At 48.3% G+C, this 16039-nt stretch overlaps 5 protein-coding genes across 5 annotated transcripts; 2 read left to right on the plus strand and 3 right to left on the minus strand.

Moving 5' to 3' along the window:
* The first annotated feature begins 19 nt into the window (after window positions 1–19).
* On the plus strand, window positions 20–4257 carry CSUI_005975 (uncharacterized protein). Its single transcript, XM_068066140.1, has one exon. It carries the CDS (start codon window positions 1404–1406, stop codon window positions 1815–1817), a length of 414 nt encoding a protein of 137 aa, XP_067921879.1. The 5' UTR covers window positions 20–1403; the 3' UTR covers window positions 1818–4257.
* On the minus strand, window positions 24–3578 carry CSUI_005976 (rhoptry kinase family protein rop39). The gene has a single exon (XM_068066141.1). It carries the CDS (start codon window positions 2582–2584, stop codon window positions 143–145), a length of 2442 nt encoding a protein of 813 aa, XP_067921880.1. The 5' UTR covers window positions 2585–3578; the 3' UTR covers window positions 24–142.
* A 2246-nt stretch (window positions 4258–6503) lies between the features above and the next one.
* Window positions 6504–10119, minus strand: CSUI_005977 (rhoptry kinase family protein rop11 (incomplete catalytic triad)). The gene has a single exon (XM_068066142.1). The coding sequence runs from the start codon at window positions 9137–9139 to the stop codon at window positions 6947–6949; it is 2193 nt and encodes a 730-aa protein (XP_067921881.1). The 5' UTR covers window positions 9140–10119; the 3' UTR covers window positions 6504–6946.
* On the plus strand, window positions 10100–11720 carry CSUI_005978 (uncharacterized protein). Its single transcript, XM_068066143.1, has one exon. The coding sequence runs from the start codon at window positions 10793–10795 to the stop codon at window positions 11141–11143; it is 351 nt and encodes a 116-aa protein (XP_067921882.1). The 5' UTR covers window positions 10100–10792; the 3' UTR covers window positions 11144–11720.
* Window positions 11721–12098: 378 nt separating this feature from the next.
* Window positions 12099–15914, minus strand: CSUI_005979 (rhoptry kinase family protein rop11 (incomplete catalytic triad)). The gene has a single exon (XM_068066144.1). The coding sequence runs from the start codon at window positions 15791–15793 to the stop codon at window positions 14258–14260; it is 1536 nt and encodes a 511-aa protein (XP_067921883.1). The 5' UTR covers window positions 15794–15914; the 3' UTR covers window positions 12099–14257.
* Between the last annotated feature and the right edge of the window lie 125 nt (window positions 15915–16039).

The raw sequence follows: 16039 nt of genomic DNA on the forward strand, positions 1-16039 counted from the left end.
ATTTCTTCTTCTTTTCTTTCTCTATGTCTCTCTCTCCTCCTCCTCCAGTCTCCGCCTCTCCTTCCTTTTTCTTTCTCGTTTTTTCCTCCTCTTCTTTGCATTGCTTCTTTATTCCTCTTGTCTCTGTTTTTTTTCTTCTTTGTTATCTTTCCCCCCTCACCCCCTCTTTCTCTACACCTCCTCCTCTTTGATGAAAGAGGGGGTGTGTGGCGATCATATCAAGGGGTCGGAATCGTGTAGAGGGATTGACGTCTAGGAGCCCTTGTATGGCATCTTTGAGCTCAGGATAGCTATCATCATCTATCATCGAAAGTCTTTTACATCTCGTCCAATCTATAGGAGCAGGATACTTCGTAAAACGGTTCTCTTTCTTAGAAATCCCTGGGCGATATAACCTCGCAATCACTGAGACATTACGCTGCTCCATAAGTCGCTTTCTCTCCCTCTGTTCTTCTTCCCCCCCTCCTCCTCCTCCTGTTGCTCTTCTTTCTCTCTCTCCTCCTCCTCCTTGTTCTCCCCCCCCCCCTTGAAGATGATCTCTCCATGAGACCATTCCATGGAAAGGGAAATCGTTACAGACCCATGCAAAGAGCGTCATGCCGAGCATCCAGGCATCGTAGGAAGATCGAGCGATCATCTTTTGATCGGGGAACTTCACAGAACAAATCGCGAGCCATGGCTCGACAAGCATAATCGAGACAACATCTCGACAATAGAAAGATTCTCCAGATTTCTTGAAGAATTGGAAATCGGAGAGAAAGATGTCTCCTTTTTCATCTACAAGAAAATTCGCCGGCTTCAGATCTCGGTGAACGAGATGAAGAAGTTCAAGATGGGCCGTTAACTTGATCATGGTTTTTGCCACGTAGATTACGGTAGATGCAGGAAGGGATGAGTTATGAAGAAACATATCTAAATCTCCTTTAAGAGATGAGGAGACCGTCAAATGATTCAAGAGAATACGGTACCCAAGACTCCCTTGTGGGAAAGGCGATTGACGTAAAGCAAGAGGAAAAGAAGGAGAATACAAAGAAGAAGAAGAAGGTATATGAAGCTGACCTATCAAACTAGGCAGAACAAAGCCATAGGTATTCTTCAAGAGATCGCTACCTCCGTATGTCCGTGCAAGTGCTAAAAGGCGTTCTTCTTCTTGTGCTGCTTGCTCTACATAAGGTTCCAGAGAGTTAAGGGGGAGTTCTGAAAGACGGGGTAAAGGAAAAGGAAGAAGGTATCGAAAGACCGCATGAGAAGGAGGAGTTTGAGAGGCTGATAAGACAGACGAAGAAGAAGAAGAAGCAAGAGGAGGGGTCGCACCAGCAGATAAAGCTGAAGAAGAAGGGAGAGGAGGACAGAGTTCATAACGCCTACTTGTCACTAGAAATCTTAAAGCGACAGGCGGATAAATGACTCGCTTGGATTTTCTACGGAGTCGAGAAAAGAAAAAAGATGACCTTTCTTCTTCTGCTCTTCTTCTCCCTTCTCTTCTGGTTGACGGTGTAAACAAGCGAGGAAGAAGAGAAGGTAAAAATAAAGAACAAGATGTTTCCCTTGATCGTTGCAGGGGATCTCCCTGTCGACAGCTCATTAAGTGCCCCTCGACAGCAATCGCTTCTCCACCTGTTCCTAGAACGCGTCCTCTTTTCACAATGATAAAGCCTTCCTCCTCCTCTTCTTCTTCTCTTTCTTCTTCTCTTCCTTCTTCTCTCTCTTCTCCTCTTTCTTCTGAGAGAAACGCATCAGATGCTTCCGTTATAGACGAGAGCGTTTTCCTACGGCGTTCGCGTTTATCACTTGACAAGACACGTATGGTCATCTGAGTATTTTCAGGTATAGCTTCGTCTATAAGGCGAATGAAACAGGCATTTCCATACCTCCGAGCCGTTAGATCACCTACTGCCTCTCGAGAGTATTTCCCAAGGGCTTCCTTTCCTTCTTCATCTCTCCGAGACATCCAGCCTTTCCATGCAACAGGAAAAGGAGGAAGGACTTGTCGAGAACGATGGAAACGAGAAGAAGACGACGAAGCATAAGAAGATAGAGAAGATGGTGTTGCTGGTCTTCTATAAAGACTCAAGGGAGGTGAAGCGCCACTCCTAGAAAGAGAAGAAGAAAGCGAGGGAGAACGTCTTTCGCTCGGCGTCTCCTCAACGTCTGTTTCGTCTCCTGTATCTTCTCTGGCTTGGCGAACTTCAAGGCTTGAATAGGACTGAAGAGGCGAAGAGGGAGAAGGAGCGAGGAAAGAAGAAGAAACATGCTGGAAAGAAGGGAAAGGTGATTTGCGTATTCGTCTATGAAATAGTGAGCCTCGTCTTAGGTCTTCATATGCTTCAGCAAGAAATGTGAAGGGTTGATCTCTTCGAGTGTGAAGATACAGAAGACAAGTTAAAGAGAGAAAGAAAAGGTAAGAAAGCAAGAGATGGGCCTTGAAGCGACTTCCATATCTCGATGCAGAAAAACCTCCAACTTTCAACAAGAGGGTAGGAGCAAACAAGACGAAAAGAAAACCTCTCTTGATCTCCTCCATCCTACCTGTCAGAGAAAAACTATCGGGAACAACTTCGATGAAGGCTAATGCTGAAGGCATGTCCTCGTGGAAGACCTTAGTACTTGCGTCCCCCTTCTTTTGCTTCACGAGGAGGAATCGGAAGAGAAGGAAAAAATGAACATGAAGAGATTTTCTCCCTTTCCTGTCTCTTAACTTGACCTGACTAACAGAAAGAGAATGAGACGTTCACAGAGAGAGACATCTACCGGCTCTCTCTATCTCTGTATGCTATTGCTTGGTGGCATTACATACAAGGGCGGAAGGCGAGATGAGAAAGGACAGAGGGAAATAACGAAAAGCCGGAGATCTTGCTTCGCATGATGTTACTCCCTACGGCCCGCTGAACCTCATGAGAACGGATGGATGGAAAAGTGAGGAGGAGCTTTATCTCCCGGTATGAATAGAAAAGAAGCCAAATGCTCTTCGTAGAGGACAGAAAGAAACTTCTTTTGAAGCTCGGCAAAGGCCGGTGAAAAAAATTAGAAAAAGGAAGATCGAGCAAATGGATTTGGAGTGGCATCGAACAGCTATCTAACTGGGAGGAGACAACTACCTAGTATTCCGACGTTACCAAGAAAAAAAAGTCCAAGGAGAGACAAAGAAGAATAGAAGAAGAAGAGGAACACCACAACACAGGAGAGAAAAATTCCTTGTCGGTCTAGCTTGCTAGCCCGAAAAAAGGGAGAAGAGGCGCGCTATCGAGCGAGCTGCCTAGGAAGTAGTAGTGAAAGGAGACATTTGCTTTTGGGTAAGAAGTCGGTAGTGGGGAGGAGAAGTCCATCCAATTTCAGGAAAAAGAGATGCAAAAGAAAAAAGAAGATTTTCTCTCCCTTTCATTCTTCATTCGCTCCTTTTCGAACTCAGAATAGCCTCCTCCTCCTCTTGGAGATGTTGGCTGGCTTGTCTTGCCCGAGAGAGACGCAGCACCTGGAGATGGAAGAGAAAGGAAGGAGAGAAGAGAGATTTTCGGGACCGATAAAGGAAAAGTGAAAGAGAGACGGAAACAAAAAGCAAGAAAAAAAAGACCAAAGACATGTCTACACATGAGCTACTCTGAAGGGTTGGAGAAAGCTAAGACAGAAACAAGAAATTCTCTTTTTCTTCTTGACCGAGTGGAATCAGCGTCAGGGAGAACGGTGTCTGAGGAGCTCGTTGGTTGACAGGCCCAACGAGCATCGCCGATTGTGCTTGCTTGTGACTTCCTGGCTAACTATTGAACTACAAGAAGCGCCCCATCTATTCTCCTATCTTTTTACGTCCCTTGCCTACGTTACTCTCATTTTTTTGGACCCTCGCTTCTTTTTTCCTTCCCGCCTTCAGTCTTGGAAAGAGAGGAGGTCGCAGCTGACATGGCGAGAAATATCTCATTCATATCGGTCTCTCCTGTTTCTTACTCGAAGATAAGATCGGTATCCGGTTGAAATGACAAGCGACAAACACGTCTACGAGCCGCAAGAAGAGATTACACACAAGTAAGGAACCAAGAAAGATGGAAAAGGAAGGGTCGCTGGAGAAGCGGTCTGTTTCTTACATGTAAAATGATGTTTCGCTTCCGGCAAGTCTGTATATAGATGCAGACAGAGACTATGGCTTACTATGTGTTCATCATTCTGTGGAGAGGCTTCTCTTGGAACGAGAGGAACACAAAGGTCCATCGGTCTATCAATTCAGATTTGCCGTTGCGAGAGGTGCTCAAACTGATATCCTGGCCGGGACTCTATTGCACCACGGCTAATAATCAAGTTTCCAAGAACGCGGGGTGCTGCTAGCTCGCACATGACGGACCTGTCTAGTATTTATCTGGGAAAAGGTCCAGTTGGGTGTTTCTGCCTGGCGACACCGCGGAGGAAAATCCGACTACGTGGTACGCCACACACCGCCGGGCCTGAGCCACAGGCAGATCTTTGTTGACAATCCGACGCGGGGCAAAAACCGAAGGAGAGAGGTCCCTGAGTAGATTGGCTATTCCTGGCAACCCAGCTCGATGCGATGCTGTCACTGTTTGTTAGGACCGCACTACTGAGGGGAAGAAAGCTAGGGGCGAACATTTTCAGAGCTCTTCCCGACTGCGTTGGTCGCGGGGGACCGCATATTTATCGCTGATTACCTCGTATTATTACCTCGTCACTTTCCCTGTGCGACAGCTTTTCTTTGAGCTGTAGCGTGCAGCCTTGGTATTTCTGTAGTTTTCGAGCCGGGGGTGACTCACAACAGTACTGGCCGTGAGTGTTTAGCCAAGCAACTCACTGCCACAGTGACTGCGTGGCCGCGTCCTAAGCACGAACGGGGGACACACCTTGCCAACGAACCACTTGCGCGCCCGTTGTTATATCGAAAGTACCTTCCGGATCAGTATCATGCTGACCTGCTGCCTCTTCTGTCGGAAGCCGGACCCCGCTATGAGAGAATGCGCGACTACTTAATAATACAGCATCCCACTTTCTGACACTAAAACTGTTATCGTACGCGGGTAGGTTCCCGCTAAGAAGGCGTGAGTTTGTTCGTCAGGCTGCTCGCCACGAGGGGCCTTAGTGGCTCTCCTACAAGTTTTCCCTCAAAAACGCTTTCTATATCCGTTATCAACTAGCGAATCACTCACACCTCTTCCCCTTGGCATTACTGCCCAGTTCGTCCCAAAACCCCTGCCTGCCGTGCAGCGATGCCTGGGCAGGGTCGAGTACACACTAGGGGCTTCCACCCGTGACATCTTCAGCAACAGGACCGACTACGCACTTGCTTCCCATCACACTTTCCAGCCTTCTCGATGACCAGCCTTTCGTAAGTCAAACAAGACTCCTCTCCTTCATAGTTGAGCACCCGGCGCTTTTGCGGTACTGTTGATCAGGTAGCTTTTATTACACTCAATACATCGGCACTGGTGAACATCGCACTGCTCTACGGTCCGCCCATTCAGCATCTCCCAGCTAGCTTCGCTCCAGAAAAGACTGTCGCACGAGACTCCTCGTGCCGCGGACGGGAGTCCTGGGAGAAAGTTTCGCCTGAGGTTTAGTGGACTGCTTCTTCGCCTCCAAGTTGTCGGCCGGCCTTCCGCACGCAACCAGCCTTCTTTCGGTCTCGAGTCTACGCTTTTGTTGGTAGAAATTTGTACTGGTTACTCCATCCGTTAACGTCTCCTGTTATGTTGCTATGCACGGAAGGGCCTACCTTTCGAGAGACGCGAAATCTGAAGAATACAGTGTCTTCACCGTAAAGGAGGTCTTACTGTAACCTGGACAGTTCAGTAGCCTGCCCTCAGTATTGTGCCGTACCGCGGAGTGATTAATCGAATAGACGCGTAACTATAAGAAGGGTGCTAAAGATCAGAAGGCATGCGAGAGAGCTAAGGAAAGTTTCGAGGTACGCCTATGAGGTGGCACGAGGACACAGCACCGCAAGAACTCAGAAAAACAGAACGTCCACGTACCCTGGACAGACAAGGCGTTACGGCCGACATCAAAGCATATGCGCGAAGATTCCCCAGACCGGATCCACTAGGGGTTTGGCTCTCCACGGCGGAGTGCGGCTGTCTTTGCTTGTTGCTACGCTAAGGGCGCATGGTTTCTCTCATGTACGCCCTGGATGCTGGCCTACCATAGAAAAAGACTTTCCAACGACTGTTTCTAGCTGTGTCACTCTGGAGACACTACCCGTAGCGGATCAGTGGGCGTTTGGCTCTAATGAACGGAGACATGACGTTCGATTACTGTAAAGCGGTGTGATCCCTCACAGGTACGGCTTCTCTGCATTTTTAGTACCATTCTCAGATGTGCAGTGTGATCGAAAAAACGGGGCATCTCTAAACCGGCCTCCTTTACTGTCTCAGAAATATCCGGGCGAGTTGCTTCTCATAAAAGTGGAAAAGACAGACGAGGAGACTTACCTATGGTGAGGACGAAAGATACCATCAATTATCTTCACTTTCTATGCAAAGGGTGAAAGATGACGAATCCAGATCAAAAAGGCGATTTTCTTAAAGGCGAGGAGTGAACGGAGTTTGTTGGGGGGTTCCCTTGGCGCAGTACAACGCCGACACATACAATGCCCATGGACCACCTGCCACGGGCTTCATTCAGCACAAAACAATCTATACCTGCAAGCATGTGTATATCTATGAAACAGATACATCTATGTCCGTACTTTCAAAAAGCATGCACACATGTGCATGGTACCCCATTGCCAAGAGAGACATGGATATATACAGCTGTCTTTTCTTTGGTGTGATCCCTTCTCAAGATGCTGGACAAAATATCTCTCACTGTCTTTCTCCTTCTCTTCCTTCCCTCTCAGTCTTTTCCCTTCTCTCTCCATGCGCCGTGGTCGTCGACACGTCGCGGCTTTTACCGAGGAAGAGATGGCGATGTTCTCAATCTCTTTCTTTGTGTCTTTCTCCCCACCCATCCTTTACGTAGTCATCCCTGCTGCTGCAGTCTCTGTACGAAAGAGAGGATGAGTAGCTATCATCTGGTATGGTCTAGATCGCGTGAAAGGATTGATATCAAGAAGACCTTCTATAGCATCTTTAAGATGGGGATATTCATGAATAAGAGGAAATCTTCTACATCTCTCCCAGTTGATAGGAGCGGGAAACTTCTTTTGTCTATTTTCATCTGATGATATAGAAGGATCATGCATACGTGCAATAGCGTAGACATTCGTCCTGGCATTGGATCTCTCACCCATGTGGTCATAAGTCATTCCATCGAACGGAAATTCATCGCATAGCCACATAAAGACCGCCATCCCTGTCATCCAGGCATCATGCGAATGGTGAGCGTGAATCTGTTTACTCCCAGATTTTAGCCAACACATAGCTAGCGATGGCTCGGTCAGATATACCGATACAACCTCTCGACACGCGAAAGACTGACTTTTTTCCTTAACATATTGAAAATCAGTAAGGTAGACCTCTCCAACTTCTCCAACAAGAAGATTCCCAAGTTTGATATCTCTATGGACGAGATCGAGAAGATCAAGATTAGCCGCTATCCTAATCAAACTCTTCGCTACATAAACAAGAGACGAAGGAAGAAGGTTCGAATTGCCTAGCATCATTCCAAGTGATCCATTCATAAAAGGAGAAACCGTGACAGAATTCACGAGAAGTCGCTTAGCTAAACCTCTTCCTATCTCCGACAATTTTGGTGCGTATCCCTCAAGTCTGCCTACTATACTTGGGAGAACCAGGTTAAACGTATTCTTCATGACATCGCTACCGCCATGCTTTCGAGTGAGAGAGACAAGCCGTTCTTGTTCTTCATTGACCTTCGCTATGTATGCCTCAATTTGCCGGTCAGAGGTATACGGAAGACTCGTCCCTTCAAGCATCTCAGGTTTGAGTCTCCCTGTCACTGCAAACCTTAGAGCGACAGGCCGATAGATTGTCTTTTCATAAGGAGAGGTACCTCTTGCTGAGACTTCCCTCATAGAACGACGAGGAAGTGTAGACGTTCCGCTACGCGACGACTCTCCCCGTCGCCTTTCTTCGTTTGATTGTCCTCTTTCTGGTTCTTCCTCGTCATTTTCTCCCCCTTCCCTGGTCTCTCTTGTTTGTCTATCGGATTTCCGACCTCGGAGAGGTGAAATTGAAGATGCTGAAAGCCGTCTTTCCTTCGTTCTCTCTTTCTTCCGCCCTTGTCTAGCTTGTGATTCTTCTCCTACTGTCTCCTCACTCTCACCCGAAACATCGGCTTCACCCCTCATCAAAGAGGTAGAAGAAAAAGACCTCGGCTCGACAAGATCTCCTTGGACTACCACAGCTTCACCTCCTGTCCCAAGAACACGTCCTCTCTGAACTATAATGAAATGACCATCGTCATCACGTTCTCCTACTCCTCCTGCCGCCGCCCCCTGAAGACGAGGAGGGCCTCCTGAGACCTTCTTGTTTGGTATATCACTTGAGAGAATGCGTATCTTCATGTGTAGATGCTCAGGTATCGCTTCATCTATCATACCCAAGAGGGAAGAGCTTCCATACGCTACGACGTCGGATCGCTGAAGTAGCTGGCATTGCTCACCAAGGACCTTCTTTCCCAGCTGATCATCTGAAGTCATCCAGTCAGGCAATGAGAGAGGTAAGGTTACAGGTGAAGAAGGACGAGAAGATAAAAAAGAATGAGGAGAAGAACCAGAGGAGAAATGACGGGGTCTGGGATAAGCCTCAGAACGGACAGAAGAAACAGAGCGCAGAGAAGGTCCTTCTTCCTCTTTTCCTGCTGCCCCCTCCTCGATGACGGGTGGAGAAGCTTCAAGTGTAGAGTAGGGGATTGAAGGAGAAAAATAAGAAGAGGCTTCATCTATCGGAGTCTCGGGAGAAGAGGATTCGGGTGATCCATGCTTAGAGATGAGTTGATGTGACGAAGCTTTTGTTTTGAGGTCATATCCCTTGGCAAAGAAAAAGAAAGGCGACGTTTCATTTTCCCCAAGATGGGTCTTGTGAGACGAATTTACATGTGAAAAAGTAAGTACAAGAGAAGCGAGAAAACACGCGATCCATACAGAACAACAGAGACGTCCTCGGTTTAGATACCTCAATGAGCCGAAGCAAAAGATATTTCCCCATAGTGTGGATGAGGTGAAAGACGCTGACACCACCATCCTGTCTTACAAAATAATGTTACAGCTAGATCTTCTTGGCGACCATTCCCAAGAACGCATCTATCTATCTATCTCTCTTTACACACACCAGTCTTTCCTTCTTTTTCTGTCCTCTCCTTCCGTCTTCACAAAGTGATCAGGAGGACGGTTGAGAGTTGGTTCGACGCTTATCCGCATAGAAGGACATCAATTTTCATAGGAAAAGCTCTTTATGCATACGGAGCTTCAACCCTTTCTTGACAAAAAAAAAAAAGCCTCATCATCCCCCTTCTTCTCCTCAGACCTTCTATGCTAGCTTCCAGAGTCGATAGAGGATGAGACTTGCGGCTCTTTGGCCAGTACAAAAAAGAAGGGAAGGTTTTCTTTCTCAGCGGAGATCTAAGACACCCACCAGCCCAGCCTCACAGATAGAGTGAGCCTTCTTACTCTCTATGAAGGCAGACAGATACGGGTCAGAATCGGTACAGAGAGGTAGACAGACAACCAGTTAGGTAAAGAAAAAAAAGCGAACGGAGCGAGGTAAAATGATGTCCTCACGAGATGACAGATATTCTTCAGTGCAAAGAGACTCCAACAGCGGAAGCAACGAAGACAACTAGCATTGCCAATTCCGCTAGCCGGCTAGCTACCTGGCGGTGTCTTCTTCAGATCCATCGCATACAGTTTTTGAGAGACGTGTGTATGAACGTCTCTTTTACTCGACTTCTGAACATCAGGAAACAAGCTGAAAACGGAGAAGGAAGGAAGAGTCGGTACTCAGATTAGGCTGGTAAGGTGGGGTAAACAGAAGTTGGTTCTCCAGGTGAGTCCAATTCAAAAGAATGAGCGGACTCCCGAGAAGTCGAAGTAGAGAAGACAGTGGTTGTCACGTTAATCGATGAAACTGGTGAACAAGATAGAGAAACACCTATAGGTACACCGGCTAAGTAGGCTGGTGTTTTCTTCGTTCTCAGTAGATGCAGCGAAGCGTATACTCGCGTTCGTTCGAGAGGCATATCGGGCTTTTCTTTTCCCCTCCCTCTTAGCCTTTGTCTTGTCGGGTCCGCTTGGAAGACGATCGGAGGTTGCCGAATGCTAGAATGTTGAGAAACTCACCACCTGACCGTAACGCCTGTGACGCGCCTCCGCGCATGGTGTCGCGCTGTGTGGTGATCGGTGGCGTGCTGTGTTGTAGTGGACCGCCGCCCAATGGTACCCGTCCGTCTCTAAGAGGCTTCTCTGAGTCGGCGATGCGGAACAGACAGAGACTAAACTTCCCAAAGTTGTGGTGTCGGCCGTAACGCCTTCTCTCCCTTCTTTTACTCTCTTTGCTCTTCGGGTCTCATCTCAACGGCTACAGTAGTCGTTAGAAAACAGCAGGAAAGAGAAACCTCGTTCTCTGGACGAGCGAAGCAATTTCCTCTTCCACCGCAACAACCTGGCCTTCGCACGCGCTTCTCTTGTCTTCAAAGCAGCCAGCCAGCATCTCCTTTTGACTGCGTCCTCTTGGACTTTCATCAGTACGTAACCTCCTCAAAGAAGTTCTTTCCCTTCTTTCGTGTATCCTCCTCCTCACCCTGTTTGACCGAAACAGTAGACAGCCGTGGGGTCTCGAATGCTTCTCTCAAAGTCTATGTCCTGAATTTTTCATAATGAACACTTAGAAGGATAGTCATGGAGACACTCTTGTACCCGTGCACTCCCTCTTTTGTCCTATGTTTTCTTTTCTTTCTCCGTTCTCTGTTGAGACCTTGCTCTAAGGTGTTTCTCAGAAGCCTCTCGTTTCACGGGGGCGAGAAACAGTGGCCACTGTCTGGCCTCGGAGCTTCCGTAGCTACTGCCACTCGTCGGTCACACAGCAGTCCCCCCCCTTCTACACACACTGCACGCTACTCTCACCCGCCGACCACACACAGCGTACCCGACCACGAGCCGGACTACAGTTTTCTAGCATGCTTGCTGGAGTGGATGGAAGTATATCCTTGTCTTCGGTTCTTCGTCGTTCTTTCTTTCCGTGCGTCTTGAAGTCGGACTTCACTGTCAGTCCGTCCTGCAGTCCCGGTTGCTAGTTTTTATCTTATTAACGAAATAGCGTAGCACACAAGCTGACCGTAGTGGAGATCGAAGTCTCGAAACGTTCGCGGGCTTTACTCGTCTACCCTATTGATGGAATAGGGTAGGTCAGCTGAGAGAAGCGGAGACCGAAGTCTCTGACAAGGTGGGGGCCTCACTCGCGCTCTTGGTGAAACGACCGCGGGGGCCGTTTAAGTCTCGTTGAGTTCACGGCGGTTGCCCTTGCGTTGTGCCCGTAGAACGCCTATATCTTCACTCGGAAGACCGCTAGCTTCTTCGCCTGATCAGTCTGAGACTTCGTGGTATCTACTGACACAGCATTGGCCGACAGTCCTGCCACGGGGCGCGACTTTGTCCTGTGTATCTGACGGTGTAGGTAACCGACAGAAAAATAAGCGTACTGGCGATGCTCTCGTTTCAGGCTGACTCCAACGCCCTGCGCTAATGGGAGGGAGTCCCGTCTCCTGTTGCCGATGTTGTTTGGCTGGCTGTGGTCCTTCGCTTTCATCGCATGTAACTGTGTCGTGGCTTCTCTTACATCGCGAACAAAACCAACGATACACCAAGATGAACGACTCTTACCCTCGTGACGTTCCCACACCTCGCATGGGGCATTCGGCTCGTACGGAAGGCAGAGCGTCTCCCAATCGGTTATCACGACTTTCCTATGTCTTCAGGACAGCTGAGCGACTTGCTTTTACTGAAGCGGAATGAATAGAAAGATTGACCGGTCAGAAGATACCGTAGGTTGGCTCGAGTGCCTTGGAAGGCACTCGGCGGTGCCCGCCCAAACAAGGACACCACCTGTCGTACCGTTACCACGTAAAACCGTATGCAAGTCGCACCTGTTCCAGTAGTCGCTAGAATGATAGCTACTTTATGCCTGGAGGACTGGACAGGTCTCTCCGTCCGTCGTTGGACACGATGGCTAGCGCTTGACCTGTCGGTTCGCTACCGGAAGGTGACTAGATAACTACCGACTAGTTATCCGGTCTAGCCTTTGATTTTTAGTTTTCCTGGGAAAAGAAGATGTTTGGGAACCAGGCCTAGGGGACTTAACTTTGTCGGTTAGCCACGAGCAACGTCGCCAACGCTTCTCACATACTTTGCCAAAAACCTGATTGGAAAACGTACGTGTACCTCCGTGTTCTTAGTAAAAACGGTGTGGCAGCCTTCTGCCGGTCTCGAAGGCAAGGAAGTCACCACAGTCCTATAGAAGACGAGCGACAGAGTCCACTTTTTCCCCTCCGTCATCTTTCTCTCCATCCATGTACTGTCTTCGACCCCATGCCAAGGCTTGTTCGTAAATAGGATCGCAGAGGCAAAGAGAAGACGACTTTCCTCTCAACGTCTTTCTTTCCTTCTTTCATTTTGTCTGCTCTTGAAAACAAACGCTTTGGACGGAAGTGAATGGGTCCGGCCTTTCCTGCCACACATCCTTCTCCTAGAGACTCATTGTCTTCGCTCTGGAGTCCTACCAGTAAATATCAGGAAGGCCTCGTTCAACATCTTGAAGTTCGTTTGGAAGTCCAGCTCCTTACATCTTGAACAGCTGACAGAAGCTGGGTCCGACCAGCTGTTTTTTTGCTGACGTCAGTTGATCCTGTAGGCGGAATGTAAAAACTTGCCAGAACCCTCCTGTAGTTCTTACCACGGTCTTCTGATCCTCTCTTGACATAGATCGCTCCACCACAAAGAAATTCACGACATATCCACATGAAGATTGTAAGTCCTAGCATCCATGCATCAGAAGAATCATGTGCTGTTAGGCGCCGGTAAGGAAAGTTGCCATGGGCCAACAAGGTCTGGCGATACACTCTCTCGGCATACAGAAGATTGCTTCTCTTCTAGGACATATTGAAAATCGGTAATCTAGACATGTCCTCATTCATCAAGGAGACTGAGGTGCCTCCAACTAGCTCCGTGCGTGCGGAGGTGCTGCCTCAAGGACGGCCCGAACATGTGAGTGGGAGCAGTGCGGCTGCGCACTAGTCGAAGACCGAGCACGTCGAAGACTGTAGAAGTTGGGAAGAATATTGAAAGGCTGGGGCTCGAATGGTACCGGCGTGAAGGAAGTACCTCCATGTATCATGCATACCACTAGTGTATAAAACACAACTCTCTGTCTCCGCCACTCTCTCTAGATATACATGCAAAGTCAACAGAGAAGTGGCCTCAACTGACTAACTACCCCGCCTACCTTTCCATTGTATTTTTCGTCCTTCGCACGTGGGTGCACTCAGAGCGTGGAGGTAAGGAAGCAGTCACCACGATCCTGAAGAAGACTCAGGGATTACTACAGGACCTTTATGCAGTGAGGGACATACCTTAATCCTTGTACGGTTCGGGCAAACCGAACCACCCAACCAAGCATAGTTGAATAGCTGTAACTACTGTTGTACATTCCTCGGATCATAGGAGATGGATTAAGAAATCTAAAACTGTACCTAAGCAGGTGGAGGGATGCTGTGAGTCGATTGAAGACGAACAATGCCCAGACCGACATAAGAAGAGTTTCAGTCGGAGCGCCAAATGAGCGGAGGGGAAGTTCGGAGGTTCCTGTACCCGATACAAAACGCCTAAGCCTCACTAGGCACATGTTGAGGACTTCGGCGGACTGGGAAGACGCCTACCATTCACATATATGTATGCACATCTACGCATGACCATGCGCTCATATAGGTGTTTACTGACACATGTACAACTGGACACCTGCTTTACACTTGTCCGTTCTTGAGGTATGGATCAGGGATCTCGCGCTCTCTCTCTTCAATTCGTTCTCTCTGTCTTCCTTTCCTGCCTCTGTCTCTCCAACCTGTGGTCTTCACAGAGTAGGAACGGTTTGGCTTTCTTGGACGCTGCGAGCTTAAATGCGAAACACTCTCCCTTTCTCATTTTCACCCTTTAGCCTTGGTGCGGGCCCTCTCTTCCTCGCGGCGCTGTAATGGAGACATGGCGGTGCTTCATGGGAGGAGACAAGGGAGACCCAAATCGACTTTCCTTTCTTCTCCCTCCCATACAGGCCGAAAAAAAAACAAAAGCACCCCTGAACAAACCTTCCTCTTCCTATGTAGACATAGCCTCTGGTGTGACACCACCAGTACGGAAGAGCGGATGACTGGTGATCATATCATATGGTCTAGATCGAGTCTGAGGATTGATATCCAGGAGACCTTGGATCGCATCTTTCAGATCAGGATAATGAGCAATCGGAAAGGTCTTACATTTGTCCCAGTCGATAGGAGCGGGAAATGGCTGATTCAGATGTTCACTTGATGCTATAGAGGGGTCATACAAACTTGCGAGAACCTTGACATTGGCTAGGAGGTCTTGTCCTCCCGTGGTGTCATAGATCATTCCGTCAAAAGGAAAATCGCGACAGAGCCACATGAAAGCGATCATCCCAGCCATCCAGACATCAGAAGCATGATGAGCTATTACTTGTCGCTCGGGGAAGTGGAGCATGCACATAGCTAGCGAAGGCTCAGTTACACTCCCAGACACAATATCCCCACATGGGAAACGTTCATGCCTTCTTACCACATACTGAAAATCAACAAGATGGACCTTCCCTGAACCATCAATAAGAATATTCGAGAACGACAGATCTCGATGAACAAGTCCAAGTAGATCAAGATGCGCCATGAGCTTAATCAAACTTTTCACCCCATACACTCTGGCATCGAAGGAGAGAGAATCATTTTCTTGTAACATTCCAAGCGTTCCCTTCATCAAAGGAGAGATCGTGACAAAGTTCAGTAGAAGGCGTTTTCTAGGCGCTCTCCCTGTTTCATGAATTGTAGATGGGTACCCCTCGAGCTGTCCTATCATAGTAGGAAACACTAAGCCATGCGCATCCTTCAAGTAGTCACTTCCACCGAAGCTTCGAGCAATGTCGAGAAGCTTCTCTTGTTCAAGACGTAGTTTCAAGATACAGGCGTTGATCTCCTCTTCACGAGCAAAAGGAACCTCGCCTTGCCGTATCTTGCTTGGTCTCATCGGCCTCGACACTACGAATCTTAGGGCCACACGTCGTGGTTGAATCGCTTCCTCAGAAAAATCATGTTTTCTTTCTCTTAGGGACATCTTCCTGAACTCACGAGCAGACGTGGTCACAGGGCCCAACTGTCTTTCTCTTAATCTCTTTTGACGGGTCCTATTCCTCGTTAGTCTCTCCGATGCTCCCTGTCCTGTCTCACTTCTGCCAACACCAGGCTCAGCTCTTGATGAAGACAGAGACGAACCTCTCGAGCCAAGGAAATCTCCTTCAACTACTACAGCTTCAGCTCCTGTCCCAAGAACACGTCCTCTCCGGAAGATAACAAAGAGATCTTCATCATCACTACCTCCCTCCTGTTCCCCTCTTGCCGTGCCGTGTAGTGCTGACGACCATGCTGACGAAAGAGCAGAGGGACTTCTCCCTGGAATGTCCTTCATTTGATCACTTGAAAGGATGCGTATCTTTAAACGTGTATTTTCAGGGATCGCTTCATCTAGAAGGGTCATTAGGCGAAGTGACCCCTGAGCCGCGACGTCTGATCGCTCAAGTAGCAGGCACTGTTCACCGAGTTCCCTTCTTCCATGCTCATCTTCTAAACTCATCCAGTTACTCCAGTTAGGAGGCACGCTTACAGGTAAAGTAGAAACCGAAGACAGTGGTGGAGCGGGAGGAGATAAAGAAAGAAGAGGCGGTGCAGGGTAACCGGCTAAAGGAGGAGGCGAAGAAGGAGAAGAAACTGATACAGGAGATTCTGTTACTGCTTGAACAGTGAACCGACCAGCCTTACGTGTTGGAGACGGACTCGATTCAGAAGAAACTGATACAGGAGATTCTGTTACTGCTTGAAC

This window comes from Cystoisospora suis, assembly GCF_002600585.1.
Source record: "Cystoisospora suis strain Wien I chromosome Unknown contig_2975, whole genome shotgun sequence".
NCBI lineage: Eukaryota > Apicomplexa > Conoidasida > Eucoccidiorida > Sarcocystidae > Cystoisospora > Cystoisospora suis.

Excerpts from the sequence above, each read along its gene's own strand:
- CSUI_005975 (XM_068066140.1), top strand. The coding sequence starts at position 1,404 with ATGACTCGCTTGGATTTTCTACGGAGTCGAGAAAAGAAAAAAGATGAC.
- CSUI_005976 (XM_068066141.1), bottom strand. The coding sequence starts at position 2,584 with ATGCCTTCAGCATTAGCCTTCATCGAAGTTGTTCCCGATAGTTTTTCT.
- CSUI_005977 (XM_068066142.1), bottom strand. The coding sequence starts at position 9,139 with ATGGTGGTGTCAGCGTCTTTCACCTCATCCACACTATGGGGAAATATC.
- CSUI_005978 (XM_068066143.1), top strand. The coding sequence starts at position 10,793 with ATGGAGACACTCTTGTACCCGTGCACTCCCTCTTTTGTCCTATGTTTT.
- CSUI_005979 (XM_068066144.1), bottom strand. The coding sequence starts at position 15,793 with ATGAGTTTAGAAGATGAGCATGGAAGAAGGGAACTCGGTGAACAGTGC.